This window comes from Aptenodytes patagonicus, chromosome 5 (assembly GCF_965638725.1).
Source record: "Aptenodytes patagonicus chromosome 5, bAptPat1.pri.cur, whole genome shotgun sequence".
Lineage (NCBI taxonomy): Eukaryota > Metazoa > Chordata > Aves > Sphenisciformes > Spheniscidae > Aptenodytes > Aptenodytes patagonicus.
In genome coordinates, this window is record NC_134953.1 from 68921157 (window position 1) to 68941661 (window position 20505).

At 60.5% G+C, this 20505-nt stretch overlaps 2 protein-coding genes across 5 annotated transcripts in view; both read right to left on the reverse strand.

Annotated features, from left to right (window-relative positions):
- The window catches only part of IPO13 (importin 13), a 32277-nt gene extending 15244 nt beyond the window's left edge, over positions 1–17033 (reverse strand). For 2 of the 4 annotated variants that reach the window (XM_076340368.1, XM_076340367.1), the window contains exons 1-4: positions 16931–17033; positions 6599–7335; positions 906–1046; positions 596–737 (exon numbers count right to left, since the gene is read on the reverse strand). In XM_076340368.1, coding sequence (XP_076196483.1) covers positions 596–737; positions 906–1046; positions 6599–7335; positions 16931–16999 — 1089 coding nt within the window. In that variant the 5' untranslated portion in view covers positions 17000–17033. Of the gene's footprint in view, positions 1–595; positions 738–905; positions 1047–6598; positions 7336–13119; positions 13216–16930 lie in introns of those variants that run through there. The other 2 variants (XM_076340365.1, XM_076340364.1) reach the window with 1 other exon arrangement.
- A 620-nt stretch (positions 17034–17653) lies between these two features.
- Positions 17654–19789, reverse strand: ARTN (artemin). The gene is given in 4 exon segments (XM_076338250.1): positions 17654–18885; positions 19238–19427; positions 19561–19758; positions 19760–19789. Coding segments are annotated over 4 exon segments (855 nt in total). The 3' UTR covers positions 17654–18448.
- Positions 19790–20505: the final 716 nt, after the last annotated feature.

The window sequence follows — 20505 nt, forward strand, 5'->3', positions numbered from 1 at the left end:
ATCGCCCCCTCCCTGCCCACGCTCAGCCACACGGCGTCAGATTGCGGAGGAATGGAGATAAGGGGATGAACAGGGGCTAAAAATAGAGCATGACATGGCAGGGCTGCTCTGTTGGCGCAGGGAACACTGGCCCTGGGAGAGGGACCCCACACTAGCAGCCCCCAGCCCTCTTTTTCCTCCTCCGAGAGACCACGACCACCAGCCCGGCAGCAGGGTCTAGCCCACAGTAAGCCAGCACGTGCTCTCCTCCCTGCCTGCGGCTGGTGCAGCCATGCAGCAAGGAGCTAAACAACCAGGTCTGCTGCTGGACAAAAAAAATATTAGCATGAAGTTTTAATTAAGTTATGTTAACGAAGCTCTTAAAGGCTGGCTCAGACTTCCAAGGAAGACCGGGGGTGGAAAAAGCAAGCCATGGGGCCAGCATTTCTGAGGTATGTGCCCTGCGGCGGCTGCAAGTGCAGGGCGAGGAGCCGGGGCATCGGAAGTCCCTGGGGACCTAACGCAGCCATGCCAGACCTCAGTCCCTATGCACCAGTGCCTCCAGCCCTGCCTGGAGCGCAGGATCCGGGCAGGCTGCCCCACGATGGCCACTGACCTGCAGCGTGTACCAGAAGGTGAGCGTCAAGGAGCTTGTGGTTTCATTCACAGGGTAGTGCCCGGGGATGCCAGTGCAGAACATGATCATGTTGACCAGGGCCAGGAAGCTCTGCCAGTGCTCCACCTGGTCCAGGAGTGCCCTGGGGAGCAGAGAGCACGGTCAGGGTGGCACCACCACTGCAAGCCTGGCTCCTCTGCCCTGACACACATCACCAGGTGCAGGACAGGCCCTGGACGAAGCAGCATGTGAGGAACAGTGGGCTGCTCCAAGCTCATTCCCTCTCCTGGGGACCGTCCCCAACACTCACCGGGAATGGTTCTCCCCCAAGGCCACAGCGATGCGGCAGATCCCGTGTGACGTCTCCATGTCCCCACTCTGGACTGCTTGGCGCAGCTGCTCTTGGAGCCCCAGCACAGGGGGGATGAGCTTCAGGAGGGTGTTCACATACCTGCAAGCACAGCCTGATCAGTGCTGGGCATCAACTCATTGGCACCGGCTGCCATGGCATCCATCCCTCCTGATGCTCTCCCAGGGCTCCTGCCCAGCTTTCCCTGTTGGAAGGCTGCTTTGTGCAACGGGACGCATCCAGGAGCCTCTACCACTTACAGGGACTCTCCTCCCAGCCTGCGGCATCAGGACAAAAGCTGAAGCCCCGAGTGCTCCTGCAGCGGAGCCTCTGCAAGCGAAGAGAAGGGCCGAGCCAGCGGCCATCAGCTCTGTGCAAGTCCCCCACTGCACCACGGTGTGGGCATCTGCCTGTGTCTGCCTGAACCTGCCAGCAGAGCTGCCAGCACCAACTTGTCACTGCCATGACCAGCTCCGAGCGAGCTGCGCCTGTGTGCGGCAACGTCGGCGGTGATGGGGAGTGGGAGAAGGGCAGAGAGGGCAGACCTGCAGGCTCTTTTCGCCATGCTTGCAGCCTCTGCTTCTGTGCTCTGCATGAGGGCAGCCAGAGCTGCCGGTGGGAAGCCACACGACCCTCCAGCACAGGCACATCTGGCTTGTGCTCTCTGGCTGGAATGAAGTGGGCAGCCACGCTCGGGGACTCCTACCCAAGGAGGATGCTGGCCCCACGGCATGTCCCTCTGGCCCCCCACCCTCCCAGGCTGCTGCAGCCTGCGCAGCACAGCTCTCCCACATCACATCACGCACATCAGCCTCCCCTCCGCACCGCTGCCTGTAAGTGATGGTAACCAAGGCAACGAGAAGGAGGCAGCCAAGGTGAAATGCAGCCCAGGGCCCCCGGAGAGAGGACATGCCGGAGGCTGATGAGCAGCCTGCCATTTCCCTGCCCACCGAGGCATGTTATCCGGAGCCGCAGCTATTCCGTGCACTCCCCGCCTGCCCCACCGCACACAGGTGTGGGGCCAAGGATGCTCGGAGCAGGAGGCACACGTGATGCCAGCTCTCTTGTGCCCACTGCGGGGAAGAGATGTGAGCGCTGACACTAGGACTGCTGCATGTCCATGCCAGAGCGGCATGGCTGCCCAGCACACCGGCAGCTCTTGCTATGGCGATGTAGGAGAAAACAAAGCCATCGGTGCCACCAGTGCAGGGCGAGCGCCGTGCTGGTGGTGGCAGCTTCTAGGCCTCAGTCAGTGGGAGAAGACAGAGGGAAAAGGGAGTTTCCGCCTGGGCATCCCCTCTGCGTGCTGTGTGCTGCCGGGGGTCACACCCGCCTCGCCCCTCTCCCCCAGAGGAAATCGCACGGCGAAGGGGACAGGTATTTGTGTGTAAACCATTTTCAAGCCTCTGATGCCCCATGGGTGATGCCCGTGGCAGTGCAGGAGTGGTGGTGAATTTGGGAATTCACCAGCTTCTCTCCCAGGGAACCGATGCTGCAGTCAGGGTCAGCCCAAGGGAGCTGACAAAAAGGCACAGGGGACCTTCCACTGCTCCGGTGTAGGGCAAAGCCATCCTTCCTCCACAGCTCTGGGCTCACGCTACCCTAGAGATGTTTTTACAACTTTAGGAGTTTATGACAAGGATCCTGCTTCTGCTGGTTACCTTGAAATACTCACAGTGCAGATACCTAGACCTGAGCTAGTCCTCTGGACTCCCTGCACAGCTAACAGAGAGAACCACCTGGATTTGCTTCCATGCTGCAACTCATCCCATGTTAGCGAAGACTTCTAGAAAAGGTTGGGTGAACCATGTCTCCTGAGCACCACCTTGCTCTGCTCACTGCCTATGCAGATGTAAGGGCAACTCGGACGCAAGGGTCCCCAGCGAGGAGGGAGACTCCTACTCTAGGTGAGTTGTTTTAATCAGTCACCAAGAGCCATGGCCCAGCCAGCACGGAGCCCCAGGCCACCCCACTTGGTCAGTGCTTCTTCCCAGCCCTGAGCAACAAGCTGGCGCCACAGCCCTGACCAGGTGCAGAGCTTGCCCCAGGAGGCAGACACCATGCCTGCCGGCCCTGCTGCCAGTCACCGCTTCCCACCCCCAGCACCCCAGTGCCAGGCAGGAGAGGACAAGACCATCCCAGCCCAGGTGAGCCTCTGGCCGCCCAGCTGAGCAGCCTGTCTCCAGCAGCCGATGACTGGGAATGCCTGTGAAAGAGTCTATGAACATGGCAGCCATACGGTGACACTTCCCCATATATTTCCCTCCAGTGATTTGTGTTAGACTTCCTGAGCAAGATTTGTTACCTTGGTGTTTAGCAGCTGAGCAAATTTTTCTTCCGTGAGTTTGTCCGGTCCCTTCTCAAAGCCCAGTGAACTGCAGCATCCACAGCTCCCTCCATGGGACCAGCACCTCCTTCTGCTCTTCCCACAACCCTCCCCAAACCACACTACAATGCAGGGGACAACCTGCAGGGGGGGACATACGGGCAGCTCACACGGGACAATCTCATCCTTCCTGATCCAAAATCTGAGCCATGTCCTGATGAGAAAACCCAGTGTATTAAAAACCTGTTTCTAATGAAGCTCTTGGAAAACTCTTCTAGTGAAATTCCTCTTCAGGGATGCAGCACCAGGTGCCAAGACCAAGAAGGGATGGGCTGGACACCATGTGATCCCACCTGGACACCTGCAATCCCACCAGCTCCATCACTGCAGCAACACCCTGCTGCTTTCAGAGAGGCGGCTCAGTGTCCGATGCCCACGCTTTGTAACTCTCACCACGGGCACACACCACGTGGAGGTCCCTCTCCCCACTCCAACACTACCCGCTGGGCTGCAGGAGCATGGCCAAGTGCTGCATGCCAGCTCTCCCCCTGCAGCACGCGCCACCGAGCTCTCTGACCCGCTTAGCCAGGGGATAATCCTCAAATGAGATGGAAAATCCAGCCCAAGCCTCCTCTGCAAACAAGATGCAACAATACCTCCGTTCCTGCTCTCCTGCGACTCAGGAGCTTCCCACCACCCCCAAGAGCAGAGGTGTGCACAGAGCCAAACCTCCAAGGTTTCTTCTCAGAAACGTCATATCCTAACAGGGGAGCAGTGTCCAGGGTCCAGCAATGCCCGGGACACCCTCTCCTCTGGGTGCAAAGGGCTCCCACCCACCTCGCAGGTAAGATCAAACGCTTCATCTAGTAACACCTCGGAGGCAGGAAAGCCACCCGCTGCTGCTCACAGGCAGGGAAATGGAAGCTGCTGGCACAATCGACTTACCCTGAGGGTGATCCTTGCCCGTGAGGTCCCACCTGCCCTTCACCTGGACACGGGTGGCAGCTGGCTGCTCCCGGGGTGAGGAGCTGCAGCGTGAGGGATACCTTGCGAGGTGGTGCTCCCCTGGGAAGATGACACACAGGCTACCTAACCACCAGTGACAGAAGCCAAGCTCATGAGCCACTGAGCCTTCTGCTGACAGTAGAAGCACACCTGCATGATCACCTCCGCAGCAATGTCAATGAAGCCAGCTGGGAGGGGGCAAGGAGGACAGACACAGGGTCCATAACACCCAGGGGAACCCATGGGAAAGTGGGGAGCCCTGAGACTAACCCTCTCATGGAGCGATGCCTTACAAAGCTCTGGAGAGGACCATGTTGGCAGCCCAGTACCGAGGATGCTCCAAGCCTGCGGCCAAGGGCAGTGGGGAGCCAGGCCCCTGCAGAAACAAAGGCGAGAGACCGTGGAGGAAGAGAGTGGCTGAAAAGCAGCAGGGATCTCCCAGACTGTTCAGAAAAGAGACAGAAAGGTCAGGAGACTCCCTGGGGGCTTGGGGAAGAGCTGGATCCACTGCGGCTGAGCAACAAAGCCAGAGAGGCGGGACAGCCAGCACCAGGGGAAGCAGGAAGAGGGATGCGGGATGGAGGGCACAAGGAACAAAGGGGAGGAGAGAGCCCTCCGGGGCTGGGAAGTGGCAGCTCTGTGAGCTACCCGGATCTCAGCACCGAGCACAGTCCTGCTCCTCCCTGGAGCAGCTGACACCACACGCCGCCTGGCAGGGCGGCCCATGACAATGCCACCGCTGTCCCCACGCCCCGGGAGCAGGGGCTGCGCCAGGCTCGCACACACTGGGCAGCCTTTCAGGCTGGCTGCCCACCCCGTCCTGGCCACTGCCTGCTTGCCTACGACAGGGATGGTGCTCTGCCACGGCCAATCATGCCTCCAAGGAGAAGGATGGAGAGCAAGTGCCAGTGATGCTGTAAGAGAGCCACCAGTGTGGCAGGACCGAACCGGGCCAGAAACTGCGCTGGCAGGGTCAGCACGGGAGCAGAGAGAAAACTCCACTGTCAGCCACGCTTCTCACTAAAACTCACTTTGAAAGCTCAACAGAAAGCTTGGGCTTTTAATGCAACTGAAGAACAGCACTGCAGGGCCAGGCTCCTGCACACAGGTGGGGAATCACAGTCAAGGGACTTCTGAGACTCAAGGGAAATGAAAAGGAGGAAGGCAGCGAGTCCAACATTTCAGAACTGCAAGTCACTTTCTCTCACCTTCTCATTTTCTGTACCAATCCTCCTAGAAGGGTTTGGGCTGGCCCACAGCCTTTGCCAGGAACAAGGAAAAGCTGCTTGTGGTCATCTTCTGAATGCAAATGAGGCAACCCCTCTCTGCACCCAGCAACACGTAAAAATCCTGACGGGTCCCTTTGCGCACCGGGACTTGCAGTCTCCAGATGCAACCCCCTTGTCATCGTGGAGGGCAGCCCCAGGCTGCCCTCGAGCCGTGGCCCTCGCTGGCTGCCCCTGCCCCGAAGCCAATGGGAGGACCAGGGCTCACAACCGCAGCGGCAGCAGCATCCGCACCACTGCAGAGGGTCGGAGCCTGCACAATGCGCAGCGATGCACAGGGATGCACAGCGGCAGCAGCTCAGCCCAGCCTTCAAGGAAACCCTCCTCTTCGGGGAAGGTTGCTAAGCAGCCAGGAGGGGATGTGGCCACGGGAACCAGAGGAGATGTACTTTCCCTTCTGTGGGCATTGGTCCCGAGAGCTGACAGCAGCTCGGACAACGTGGCCAAGCAGACGCGCTCAGAGCCCCACAGAGCAGCCCCGGCAGGACCTGCCCCAGTCCTGGCTCCCAGCTCAGCCGCACCATGGGCAGCCACGGCCACAAGCAAAGGACGAGTCCTCAGCTGGCACGAGCTGTTGGAGCCAAGAAGAGGGGGAAGACTGACAGGTCTGCTTTTATTATCTCTGCATCAAATCAGCTCCTTGGCTGGACCAGCAGCACGAGGCAGAGGAGGGTCTCTGAAGTCCCCCTGGCTAGAGCCAGGCAGCTGCTCCCTGGTCAGGCACTGCAGGGTCTGACACAAGGAACCAGAAGGGAGCATCCTCCTCTGCTTGAGAGGAGGAGGGTGGAGATGGGCTGTGGCTGCCCAAGACTACATGGTCCCCACAAGTCAACCATGGTGCAAAGCTTTCCAGGACCAACCATGTGAAACCAGGAGCCTCCGGTTGCTTTTAACATCTCCCACTTCCAAACCCTGTCATCATCACCTCCAGGACCCCTGGTAGCTAAAAAAAAGCTTAAGGTTTTACTTCCCCACCCCATTCCCCTGTCGATGCCCAGGAGCACCAGCCCGCAGCGCACAGGAGAAGCTGCCCTTACCTCTGGGCATCAGGCTGGGAAATGGCATTGACAACAGCCTCCACCGCTGTGTCAAAGAGCTCCGGGTCCTGCAGAGAGGTGAAAGCTGCCTGGATCAGGTTCTCGCAGTCCATCAGCGGGATCTCCAGCTGCACCCAGCTGGAGAAGCACTTCAACACCTTCTGCTTGATGAAACCTGGGGAGTCCTGCTGCTGCAGCAGCTGCTCCAGCAAAGGGAAGACGGAGCCACACTCCTGCGCCAGGACGCTGCGTACCTGGCCCTTGCGGTACTGCGGCAGGCGGCTGGTCTGAAACTCCTCAGGCAGCACCGTCAGCAGCTCCAGCAGCGCCAGGCACCGCGCTCGCCCGTCCACGTTGGAGTCCTCCGCCTGGAACATGCGCACCATGTCTGCCACGGCACAGGGCCAAGCCTCCGGCATCATGCTGAGGGCCAGGGAGGCCAGCGCCACGCACAGTCGGGTCAGCACAATCTTGGAGCCGCTGGCGAAGCGGGTGATGTGGGTGAAGAGCTGTGACTTGAGGCTCTCGTACTGGTCGGCAGGGATGTCATTCCAGTAACGGGAGATTTTAATGTGGAGAGCACTGGCACCAAAGTACTGGATCTCGGGCACCTTGTCCATGTTGAGAAGCAGCCAGCTGAAGTGCCATGCCTGGGGGGAAACCCGCGCCTGCATCAGCCATTTCTGAGCCAAGTTTTTGTTCTCGATGTTTGGGTCATAATACAGCTGATGGAGAGCCTGTAAGAGAGAGGGAAGCATCCTAGAGCAGCCGAGGAGCACAGCCGTGGCCGGTCCCGCCAGGGGAAGGCTCACCGGCATGGAGCCCAGCGCCCGGGCTGCCCGCCAGCCACTGCCCTGCAAAGCCAGCCCCCCTCCCCGCGTCAGCCTGCCTTAGCTGGCCTCCCTCCTTGGGCTCTCGGCGAAGCAAGAGCGATCTGGCAGTGGGCGAGGACCTGCAAAGCATTCTTCCCCTCCTCCTCTCACACAGCACTCTGGAAATTTCTTTTCCTTAGTCATCTCCCATCCTTGCCTTCACTCATGCTGAACCCGCCTGCTTCCCTGCTGATGCACCGTCATCAGGGTGGGTGCAGGACCCCTCTGCAGCGCGAGGGCTGTAAGGGACATGGCACACCGGCACTCCTGCCTTCTACCTGCACCCGCTCTCAGGTGCAGGTGCTGTGGATGCACCAGCTCTCAGAAAGCATGTGTGGCCCAAAGCTTGCATCCGGGAGCCCAAGGAACGCAAGAGCCGCTGCAGGTACCTCCATCTGTCAGGTTGTACAGAGCCCTGGAAACCCACAGTCACTAAGCTCAGGGATTAATCCCTCCACAGAGTCCCTTTGAAGTATTCCCAAACCCGCCCAGTTACAGCTGGGCCAGGAGAGCTGGCATCTAACTCTGCCTCTGCCACCACCTCCAGGGACAGTCCAGGGCTGCTCACTCCGTCTCCCCGTGCGGAGAAGGAGAACATCACTTACCTGCTCCGACAGCTTTGGGAGATCTAGTTACTGCTTTGCAGAGCTCAGATCCACATGAACAGCCTCACACAGGCTGCAAGGCTTTATTTGCAGAGGAATATTATATAGATCTTAAGGGCAACAATTAATTAGTTACTTATGCTGAGTGGGTGCAACTGGTAACCAGCAATGCCCTCACACGTGGAGGGGGACAGAACTACCCTTTGCCTGAACTCCATCTTCCCGCAGCGAGGTTTTCTGCCTGGCACAGCATGTTTCATTTCAAATCGCTGACTGCATACGCCAGGAGCAAGGAAAAGCAATGGCATTTGTTAGGCTGTCAGGTACCCATTGCCCCACCATCAAATCAGAGGATGATTCCAGCAGGTGCAGAGGATTTTTTGTGACCCCATCCTGGCTCCAGGTCTCAAATATCCTCCTCCCCCCCCTAAAAAGCTCTATGAAATTCTTGTGCGGCTCTTGTACCCAGGAGAGGATTTAAACCCTATTTTTAAGCGTGCAGAGCTGGCAGCCTGGGGCACAGGAACAACCTTCCCAAGCAAGCACTCGTGCCTCCCGCTGCTTCCCAGCACAAGACCAAAGAGCAGGACAAAATGGCAGGAACCTTACAGAGATGGCATTGCCTGGTCCATCACTTGAAACGCCTCTGTTCAAGACTTTGTGGCAGGGGGAAACGAGGATAACCTCTTTGTGAGAAAGAAAGAGGTTATGAAGTATGTCATAGGAGACAGAGCCAGCCGACACAGTCTGCAGAGGGACAGGCATCTGTCCCACTAAAAGATGTATCCTGACACAGAAAAGGTTAACCCTAGATAAGCAGGACATGGGGAGAGAGAAATCTGTCCCAACGGAGTGGCCAAGGGGAGCCCACGAGTTGGCCGCAGCTACCCGAAACCTTGCTCTATTCTCAGTTATCTGGGACTCTTGCCTGAAGCATCACTCAGCTGCTGGGGCAGAGGTAAGCACTGTCATCCCCTCCCATCAAAGCAACCATTTAATTCACTATCGAGCAGTAGCTGCAGATGTGCTAAAAACTCAACCACTCCTGGGGGGTAGGAACCTGGCTCCTATCCCTGCTCTTTCGCTGAAGACTGAGTCATCCTGCAGCAGGGCTAGAGCTGGAGCTCCCTACTATCTCCTCCATTACTGGCTCAGCCTCTTATTTGCTCTCATCAGAGCTTGCTGCTTATTTTCTTTCCAAAAGAAATCTCCCTTGAAATTCTCAGAGTCGGTGACAGCCCACTCTTATCCTTCCCCGCTCGCTGGGCACCCCGACAAGGTGCAAAGGCTGGCAGCAGTTCCCTCCGCCTGCTTCCTAGCCCAGGACCCCTCCCCACTTCCTCCCAGCCTCTCCATTTACACTCCCACGCATTCCCTAATTAATTGATTTCTTCTATTTTGAATAGTCTTCCTGCTGACACTTAGAAAATTGTGGGGGGAAAAAAAATCCCTATGCATCATATATTATGAGGCACAAGCTATATACGTGCCCCAGGAGCCCTAACCTCTAATCAAGTACGAGGTTTGTAAAGCACGGACTGCACCACGTGTGGAGGATGGACCTGGCCTCCAGCACTGGGCTTCCAACCCACAAGCTCCCCAGCCGCTCACCTCCGCTGGCTTCAGGGCTGCTGCTTCATGGTGTCACAGTGGGGAGCTGTGCAGGGAAAGCACGGCACTGCGCACACTCCGGGCACACCGAAGCGAGCCCCCGGAGCAATATGCACGCGGGGTGAGCCTTACACAGCACCACGGGTGATGGGGAACATCGCAGGGCAGCAGAGCGGGGGCTGGCGTACACAGCCTGCCCACTGGGAAGCAGCTGCGGGCTCATCCTCCCGCCTGGCTGAGGCTGCTGGCGCTGCTGGCTAAGGCCTGATCCTGCCACCGCCTCCAAGCAAGCAGACCCCAGTGCTTTCATGGGATCACCCGACTGAAGGGAGAGGAGCGAGCGACCAGGCAGAGCCCGGCATGAGGCTGAGGCGTGAGCATCCTGCACGCAGCCCCTGAGCGAGCACCCTGCACGCAGCCCTGGCAGCAGAGACTCTGGCACTGTCTAAGTGAAAAAAACGGCTGCTGCATTGTAACAATGGCAAAGAGGGAGCATTATCATAGATGCTTCCCTCGATGCTCATGCTGGGGAGATGTCACTACCACTGCATTAGAGGAATGGTGAGCAATCGGGTCATGAGACCCCTCCTCAGGCAGGGTCAGCTTCCCAGCCACGTAGATGGCCTTCCCACCACCCCCACCCCAGTACCTCGCCCTGCACCCCTCATGCTCCATCCACCCTGCAGCAGTGCCCGCTGTCACCAGTGAGCTCTCCAGCAACAGCACCCCAGAGCCCTGCTCCTCCCGCAGGGAGCCTCTGGGGAGGTTTCCAGCAGAGGTCCCCGGGGACGCATGCTGGAGCCTCCACTGCTCAGCACCTCAGGGAGAGAGGGTGAGCGGCAAGATGATCAAGTCTACCAACTACACTAAGTTATTCAGAGGATGGAAACAAAGCTGATGCTGAAGAGTCATGCTGCAAGCTGTTGGAAGTCAGAAGAATATTCTGGAAAAATGCGGCTGCTGGCTTTCTCACCCTCCTTCCCTGAGCACCGTGCCCGGGAGGGGACCGGCCATGACGGCTCCGGGCCAGAGCATGGCTGTTCCTGCCCGCGTGCAGGATGCCAGGTAGAGAGGCAAGGCAGCATGTGCCCCAGGGCTGCTGACAGCGCACCCCATCTGGTGCTCTACACGACACGGGAGAGCTTTCCAGAGGACCTCCAAGAATGGGCATCAATACTGGAACCATCCCAGCCTAGCTCAAAGCAGCAGATGAAACCCCTGGAGAAGACTATGCTCTTTCCCTAGCCTACCACGCACATCGGTTGAGTACCATCCTCTGCTGAGAGCACGGGACAGGAGGCTGCAAGGCACCGTGCCCTGCAGAAGGGTACCTGAACGCCCGGCACGCTCCTCCCCAGCAAGGAAAGGCACTGTCCTCATCCCAGAGGCAGGCACCGGCTGTTGTTGGACTTTGACAGCACCGCGCTGGCCAGCACTCTCAGGCCCATCAGGAAGCACTGGAGATGATGAGGGGAACTCATTAGCGCCAGGAGGGAGAAGCAGAAGGCATGAAATCGGGCAGTGACATCTAACAGGGAGGCTTTGTGCATTCTGATTTGAACGGGTGGCTGCCACCAGACCTGCCTCCTCTGCAATTAGACCTGTAACATGAGAGCTGGTAAACAGCCCGGCTGTCAGCTATGCCCTTTGGCCAGGGAAGGACCTTTCTCCAACATCAGCTCTGCTTGGCTGAAAATAATTCAAGCTTATTATGATGGCTCTTCCCTGCACTAAAAAGCTGTGGCCGAAGTCTCAGGCTCTAGATACTGGAGTGGTATCAGCTGCTCAAGAGAGCCAGAAGTAAGCTGCCTTGGGGCAGGGGGAGCTTGTCCAAAAGGCATGGGTCAGAGGTCCCACGCTGGTCACTTTGGACAGCGGGAGGGGGACCAGTCCAAGGAGAGTTATTGCCAAGCAAAGGCACCTGGATCTTAGCTCACAGTCTAGCATCACGAGGGAAAAGGAGCTGCTACGAGCCCAGCATCCCCCAGCCTTCACCCCTTGGAGCTTCTGCAGGGAGCCCAGAGCCAGCAGGCTGTCTCCCCAAATGCATCACATAAATCCATTAACACAGGGTCCCCAGCAGAGACGTGTTGTGTCCGTGCCACTTGTGGGGTGACAAGAGGAGCCCCAGACATGCGGCTCCAGCCCCACAGAGTGGGAGCATGGTGCTTGCCCTTCCTGGGGGGCTCCACAGGGAGACGGGTCCACTCCAGGGACCAGTCTGCTTGAGCTAATGGAGGTAACAGCCAGTACAGCTCTGAGGTCTGCAACCCGGCAGGTAAAACAGCAATCTGCAAAACATATTCCTATTCTGCTCCTTGCCCCATGCCCACAGCCGCAGCATGCTAGGGGCAGCGGTGGCCATGGCCCCTCAGCAGCCACCAGCCTTCTTCCAGCAGGACCCCCCAGGATGTCTCCCGCTGCAGTCTCTCGCTGTCCTTTCTAGCTGAATGCACTCGCACTGCCAGTGCTCCAGGCCTGCGACAGCACAGCCATTACCACTGCTCTGCCGAGCAAAGGGAACGTCATCCCTGCCTCCCCCCACCTTCACCGCAGCCATCCTCCCCCTGTCCTCCCCCTGCCACGGTGGGGCAGGCTGAGCAGCCAGCAGCCCCAGGAAGGCGGCAGCACGCCGAAGCCCCGAGGATAGCAAATGGATGCAAAATAAAGCCGTGTGTGTGCTGCCAGGTGTGCTGCTCCTGCTCAAGGCACCCACACTTTGCCAGCAGTTCCAAAGAACATTGTTTTTTTTCCCCACTCCTAATAAGAGGTGCTGTCACTTCGCACCCCTCTGAGCCCAGCTTGCCCACACCAAGTCCTCGGCTGTCCGGAAGGGGCTGCAGCCCAGATGTGGCTCGGCAGCCTTGGCATCCCTCCTGCTGCTTCGCTGCCAGCAGCAGCAGCCCTTTGCAGAGAATGGCGTGGTCCCCAGCAGGGACAGGGGCTGTAGGAGACACGTGCTCTCAGCAGTGGTGGCTGGGGGCCTGCACAAACAAAGGGTGAGCAGGACCAGGGAGAAACCCTGGGAGCACAAAGCCCAGGACGAGTTGCAAGGGTGACCCGAACACCTCTGCCCACCATCTCGTGTTTCTACCCATCACTTTGGTGAACAAGTCTGCAAGCGTTTTGAGAGGAATCCCCGCTGGCACCCAGGTGCCGATCTCACCCATTCCTGCTCCATAAGATGCTCCATAAGAGCTAGATGAGGCGCCAGTGATGGCCCTTGTAGGGCAAAGCCAAGCCCTGGCAAATACAAGGTGCTGCCCTCTCATCCCATCACCACCGCGCCACAGGAAGGATCAAGGTGTTCAGCCAAGGTTGGCTCTGGGTGGAATCTGCTTTTGCAGTGAAGACCTGCTTAAATGCTAAACAAGGTGACGCCTCGTTTCCCTCAATTTTGCAAGAATCTCCCCTCCCGAGGCCCCTAACTTACCATCCCCGGCACGGTTGCCACATCTCGCGTACACGGGCTGCCTCTAAGGAAGAAGTGGCCAAGCCGCTGCCAGCAGTGCATCAGACAGGGGATGCCATTCCCCCATCCTGACGTATCCATAATTCTCTTGATCAGGTTTCTGACGATAGGCAATAACCTTTCTCTGAAGAAAGCAGACGCACTTGGGTTTCTCCTCCCCATCCTCCCGCGTGGAAGGTAGCCCCGGCAGCCGCCACATCCCTGAGGCTCAGCATCTCCGAGGAGTGGTGATCAAAGCCACCCCTCTCCCATCACGGTAGGCTCCGGATGTCAGCTCCATGACACCCCGCCTACCCATCCTGCTGGAGAGACTCTGTGCATTCATCAGGCATCTCCAGAGAGGCACATGGCAATCTGGAAGGCCCAGAGATGCCAGACCGCTAAATGTGCTAGGGAAAAGACGTCAGTGAATATTACAAACACCCCAGAGGGTGAGAGGCAGGCCAAGGGAGGAAAGACCTGGAAGGAATCAGACAAAAAAGAGGGCGAGAGCAGGTTCTTGGGAAATTCACAGAGGAATGGCATTGCCTTCTTTCTTATTTCAAAAAGGGGGATACCGCTGGGGCAGTATCTGTGCAGTCAACTGCACTGAAAGCAGGTAAAGAGGGTCTCTCCTCCTGTCCAACCCCACAGTGTTAGGTGCTGCCACCCCTGACCCGGGGCAGGGGGACCAAAATGCAAGGCACAAGTCCTGCTTGTGCACTGCTCCTCCGAGACAGACACAGCCAGCAGGGACTGAGCGTCTGCAATCTATCTTCACCGGAGCAGGGTTCATACTGCAGCAGGAGCGTCACCTCCCCAGGGCAGCATTGCCCCATCACCAGGCTGTCAGTCACACCAGGGACAGCCCCTGGGCACACAAAAGTGCACGCAGGTCACAAACCAGATTGCACCGTTTAGGCACGGGAAGGCTGAGCATCCTCGCAGCCTGAAGCCCTCGGCTCACCCAGCCTTCCCTTCCCTCCGACCCCTCCAGCCGCAGCAGCAGAGCCCCGCTCAGCAGCAGGTGCAGGGGAAGCAGAGCCAGCCCAGAGCTGCCAGCCGGCCGCGCAGCAGGTCCACACAGCATGGCCACGCCAGCCTGCTCTAGCTGTGCCGAAGCCAGAGCAGCACCTTGGTCAGGCTCGGAAGAAAACAAAAAGCAGCCGAGCAGCCCTGGGCTGGGACTGGGGGATGCTGACACAGTAACCGTACTGCAGCAGCTCAGCCCCAGCACGGCCCTGCTCCTTCCCTGTGTCATGGGAGAGCTCCGTATGGAAAAACGGAGAAAAAAAAAAAAATGCAGGGAGCAACTTTCAGACGGCTCCTGAAGCAGAGCACCTGAACCTGACACCTCCTTAGGAACGGAGGCAGCTGCTTGCCTGCTGCCTGCAGGCTTTCAGACCTGCCGGCTGGCAAAGGGCAATGTGGGCCCAGCCTATAGCATCCGTACCCTCCTGCCTCCCTGCAACCGCTGGTCACAGCTGGAGGGATCTAACCGCCTCTCTCTGGCACACGTCATGCTGGATAAACACAGTAACGATCCTCTTCAGCTACACGGGCACCCAGAGCCCTGCAAAACTGTGGGCCCCCATGCAGCCCATCGCATAATAAACAACAGCGGAGGTACAGAAGGGTCTTCCAGGGATGTGAATCCTTCCCATGAAAACCATCAGAAGAGCATGACAGGCACGGTCTGACCAGAGACTTCCCTGGCTACAACTGCCACACATGATGACTTCCACTGCAGGTGACCTGGAGAGGCTTCAACCCTCTGATTTAAGAGATAACCAGCTCCTTATGCTGTTCCTAACCCCAGCACTTATGACTAACTGGCTCAAAGTGGAGTCAAACCCCAACTTTAATCATTATTCAATGTTATTAATAAAGCCATGCACAAAACCTGGCAGGCAGAAGGGCCCAGACCAGTAGAAGCATCATTTTTCTGCCAGCATCACCTCTGACAAAGCAGCTCTACCCACCTGCCTCTCACCAGCCCAGCCCCCAGCAAAGCCCACCTTTCCTTCGCTTTGTACCAGAAACACCTCACAGCCCTCCCTTGAAAAGAGAGATACAGGAGGGCTCCGAGCTGCTGAACCTCTGAGTTTTTTCTGATCTCACCCCACATTTCTTCCTCTGGGCAGGGACCGTGCTGCTGCCCCCAGCCAGCAGCTCAGAGCCTCACCATGCTCCACAGCCGCATCTTCAGAGGACACCACCGAGATGGCAAAGCCTGCAGAGACCAGGAGAAGCCAGGCGGGCTGGGGGAGGGGAGCCAAAGCATCCTAGAGGGCATCTTTGCCTCCTCCCAGGCAGCAGGAGACTAAATCCAGAGCAGCGCGGCGAGAGCGAGCTGCCTCTCGGCACAGCCCCACCTCACCCAGCCAGCGCCAGGCGCCCCCCGCCCTGCCACTGCCCACCCTTCCTGGGCAAGTGTGCGCTTCATTGTTGGTGCAAACAAAGGAGCGGTTTGTGTCTGCCGAAGAGAAAGGAAGTCGGAGGCAAAATCATCCAGCAGCCCTGGATATATGCAGATTAAGCTGCAGAAGGTTGCATTAATGTAGCGTTTTCCAGACATCAGTTAATCCCCCCGGCCGTGCTCTGTCTCCGTCTCCCTGGCAGAGGTGGGCTGTCTCACCTGCGGCCACAAAGGCAACCGGCGCCCACTTACAAACCTGACATCCCTGACCCGACACTTCCCACAAGGCCAGGCAAGCTGCTGGGCAGGGACGGGTGTGAAACACAAGCGATGTGCCCACCAGCATGCCCGTGGGCATCGCTTTGGCAAGGAACTTGGTCTATTCTTATCGAGGAAAAATGAAGATGCTGGGATTCCCACTAGCTGTCTAGGGACCAAGCTATGGATCGACAGGCTGTCAGTCTCCGAGTGGATGTCTGGCTACAGGATGAGTGGAAGGGAGAAGCGCTTTCTCGCTGTTTGTCCTTCAGGGATGCATCCTCTGCTGCCCTGCCCCTATCACCTCCAAGATGGCCCAAGGGAAGGGTTTTGCTCAGCTGCCTCCCCTGGTGCTCGCTGGGGTGCCCTGCTTGGTCTCCGTGATGAACCCCAGGTCACACGGTGGCTGCTCGGGGCTCTTCCCAGCAGCAGTGTGGTGCTGGCAGGCCTCGGTTTGCCGTGGCCACTCCCTGGATCCCAGGTTTCGGCAATCACGACCTCACTCCTCTTGCCCTGCAGCTGCTTAGGAGGACCTCGAGCATCAGCAGGAGCGTGGGGGTTGGATGAATCCAGGTTTAGAAAGGCATCACCGGGCCATCTGCCCTCCAAAGGCTTTTCCCAACCGTAATTCCCAACAATTCCCAGCACCTGGCGAGAGCCCGGGCGCCCTCCCTTCCCTGCCTGATGGAGACACTGATAACGTCGCGGGGCAGCCAGGACTAGACCCGTAGGCTCTCCCTGCCCGGCGCTGCAGCACGGCGACCCAGAGGACGCCCGTCGGAGATACAACTCCTCCCTTCTGCTCCCATTTCTGCCACATCATTTTCCCTCCCCGGGCTGCCCCGGCGCACGGGAGCCGGCGGCTCCACCTCCCGCGCCGCGCACCGGACCCCCCTGGGCGCGCAGGCGGGTCCCCGCCGCCCCCGCTGCGGGCAGGGCGGGCAGGGCAGCCGGGATGCCGCCCCGCCGCCCTCCCCGGGCCCGGCACCGCCGAGCAGGTGCCCCCCCGAGCCGCAGCCCCCGCACCCCCGCGGCATCATCAGCATCCCGCAGCCGCGTCCCCCCGCCCCGCCAACGCCGCGGGTGGGCTGGGTGGGCTCCGGGCGGCTCGCTCACCTTCTCCACGTTCTCCACGGTGAAGTCGAGGCCCTGCGGCGGCGGCGGCGCCTCCGCCCTCCGCTCCATGGCTGCGGCGGCGCTCAGGAGGCGGCGGCAGTGGCGGCGGGCGGGCGACAGCGGCGGCGCACGGGCAGCCGCATCGCGGCGGGACCCGCCTCCCCGCCCCGACGAGGGCGGCGGCACCGGGGCGGCGCGGCAGGGCTCGGCTCGGCTCGGCTCGGCGCAGCGCAGCGCGGCGGGCAGCGGCGGTCGGGTCGGGAGGCGCCCGAGGGACGCCCCGAGCGGCACAGCCGCCCCGCTCCGCTCCGGCACCGCCTCGCCCCGCTGCCCCGCAGGCGCGGCCGGGCAGCCCGGGACCTGCCGCAGCGCCGCGCCGCCCGCCGGGAGCCGTAGTCCCGGCCCACGCGCGTCCCCTACCGGGCACCGAGCGCCGCCCCTGCTCCCCACGCGTGGTGCGGGCAGTGCCGGCGGGAGCCCCGCTCAGCACCGCCTCCCACCCTCCCGCTGCCAGCCCACGGGTGTCGAGCACGCCGGGCACCCCCGTCCCCCCCCATCACGGGCACACGCAGGGGTTGGACTCGCAGCCCATCACTTTATTGCTACAGGAAAAGGCGACTGTACAAAAATAGAGTTTATCCCTCCAATTTTACAAATAGTAGAAAAAGGGGGCTGGGGGCACGGGGCACCGGGGGGCCGGGGCCGGGGTGCTGCCCAGGGCTTCACAGCAGCGCTGGGGTTAAATTACACCGGGCCCCCGGGGGCCCAAAGTCATAAATAGGAGCTGCCGCTCGAGAACAATAAATAAATAATTTAGAGTAATAAATAGTTTAGTGCCACAGCACCACAGGGGCAGCGGGGGGACCCTGCCACCCCCCGGGAGCTGGACAGGGGTCCTGGCAGGCACCTGTGCCCCGCCACCCTGTGGAGCACCAGGGACTGCTGCCAGCCCGGGTGTGGGTCCCCCACCCTGGGCTGGTGCAGTTTGGCCCCGCTGCACCCCTGTCCTCAGGGACACCCCCTCCTTGCAGGGCAGCTCCAGCCACTGCCAGCCCCAGGGTGCCCAAGGGAACAGAGAGGTTTTGCCCCTTTTCTGTCCCCCTCTGAAGCTTGGGGGCCACTTGGCCCCAGCTCCCCTAAAGCAGGGGTGCAGGAGCACCAGTCCAGACAGGGCACAGGTGAGCCGGGTGCTGCTGGTGGACACCGGGCTGGCAGACGCCTGTGAGCAGTGGGGATGCTCCATACCCCTTCCAGCTCGTCTCCCAGGGCTGAGCTGGGGTGCACCTGGGCAGGACCCCATGTAGCTGGTGGCACCAGCTGCTTGGCACTGAGCGGGAGGGGGCTCAGCCGCCCACCCCCCCCGTCACGGCTCCATCTCGCCTCAGTCCCTTGTGGCCACGTAAAACCAGGGACACCCGCCTCCACCAAACCCTTCCTCTGAGCTTTGGCACTGCTGTGCACCATGAGCCAGGGTCTGCCGGTGTGCGTCGAGCTGGGGCCAAGCCGGCGGCCCCCTCCTCAGCCGATGCAGCTGCACTCGGCCGCCGAGAGCTTCTCCACCGTCTGCCACGTGTTCTGCACATCCATGAAGGAGACAGCCTCATAGCGGGTAGGCCGGCAGCAGGGGTGACTGAGAACCCGCTCCTGTGGCCCTGGGGTGATGAGCTGCTGCCGCAGCAGGTTGCCCAGGGTCAGGTCGTAGTTGCTGCGCGCCCGGTGGCAGGACCCACTGCAGTACTTGAAGAGCACGATCTCGTCCGAGTTGAAGCCCAGGCCCAGGTCACGCACCTTCACCATCAGGTTGCGAATGTGGCAGTTGCGCCCACGGGCCCCCCGTGAGGGTTTCCGTGCCCCCTTCTTGGCTTTGCTGGCACCTGGTGGTGAGCGCTCGGCACGCAGCAGGAGGTCCTCTGCCAGCTCCACGGTGCCCGGGCCACCCGTCGTCACGTTGTCCCCTGCACACAGAGGGGATGGCACCATCAGACCCCATCCCTCACCCACCGCCCTCCTGGGGCCTGCCAAGCCTGCCTGTCCCCTGCCGTGACCTGCAGACCCCTCCTTACGCTATGGCACTGGCCAGGTGCCTGCGGGGCGGTAGGGTGGGTGGGTGCCCAGCCAAGCATCTTCTCATCCCCAGGGCTCTGCCACCAGAAGCATGGGGCCCCATGTTTTCAGACCCCCAGCCCAGCCCTGATGTGCAGAGGCAGCCCCACACGGGCTGGGGCTCTCCACAGCAGCCCGCAACCCGCCCATGCTCCACGCTCAGGGCTACCGTGCCCAGGCTGGGGGTCCTGCCCCAACACGCACCATACAGCTGGCTCCAGGCAGCGGCGAGCGGTACCTCCACGCCATCCTCCACAGCCGGGCTGGCGGTGGCCATGCCCCGCGGCGTGGGGGCTGCACCCAGCGTCTCGTTGCACTGAGGGGTTCGCAGGGTACCCGCAGCCAGCCCAGCCAGCAGCGAGAAGATGGCGAGGAGCCCCCACAGTGTCCCCTCCTGCAACAAAGCACAGCACAGCGGGGTGAGCCCCTGACCAGGGTCCCCACACCAGGGACGAGGCTCCATGAGCTGAGGATGGGGATGGGGATGTGTGGTCCCAGCTATTGTGACCAGCCAGGCCTGGGCTCACCTTGGGCTGCAGGTGCGTGGTGGGTCCTGCAGGTCTCGGCTCTGGTGGCCCCGCTCGCTGCTCCATGCTGGCTGCAAGTGTAGAGGTGGGGGTCAATGTCCACACAGAGGGGATGGGGTGGGCATCGAGCTGGTCAGCTGGGAGCTGGCACACCTCTCCCCTGCCCCTGCCAAGCATGTCATCCCCTCCCTCGCCTCCCCAGCACCCTGCAACACCTCCTGCACCCCATGCATGATGCCCCCCAAGTCCCCTCCCCGCACAGCCAGGCACCCTTGCCACCCTGCACACCCCGTCAAAGAGATTTGGCAGCTGGGGCAGCCCAGCCTTCGCCCAGCACCTCTCCTCAGGGGGACACAGCCACCTCCTTGCGCGAGCAGCCCAGGATGCCAGGCTGGGCCGTGAGGCAGCGGCTGGGGCTGAGAGTGCCGCGGGGGGGCCCTTTCCCATGGCCCTTCCCTGGGAATGTTTTTCTTGCTCGCAGTGGGAGCCTGACCTTGGAAACTCCCAATCCATTAGCACAGGGTCCTTGGGTGCAGCCAGCCCCCGGCCCCACGCTGGCTCCCCAGCCCGCTGCCTGTGCCGAGCTGGGATGCGCAGCCCCAGAGCAGCCCAGACAAGTGGGGCCGTGAGGGACAGGATGGGCAGGCAGGTCCTGTAGGGACATGGCGGGGTGCGGGGCACCACACTGGGCTCGCTGTAGTCATTCACCCCAACACCACTGCCTGGCGTCCGCTGCCCTGACACACACAGGGGAATTCGATCCCCGACGTGCATGGTCCCAGCGGAGCAGCGTGCACGGTCTCAGGGGAGTGATGTCCCCCGGGAGGTGCAGGGCCAACTCCGAGTCTGCAGCCACAGGTTGCACCTCCTTCCCCAGCTCCCCCGGGGTGCAGGGAGGCCCCTGTGCCCCAGTGTCCCAAGCCAGGATCCCCCAGAGGTGGCTCC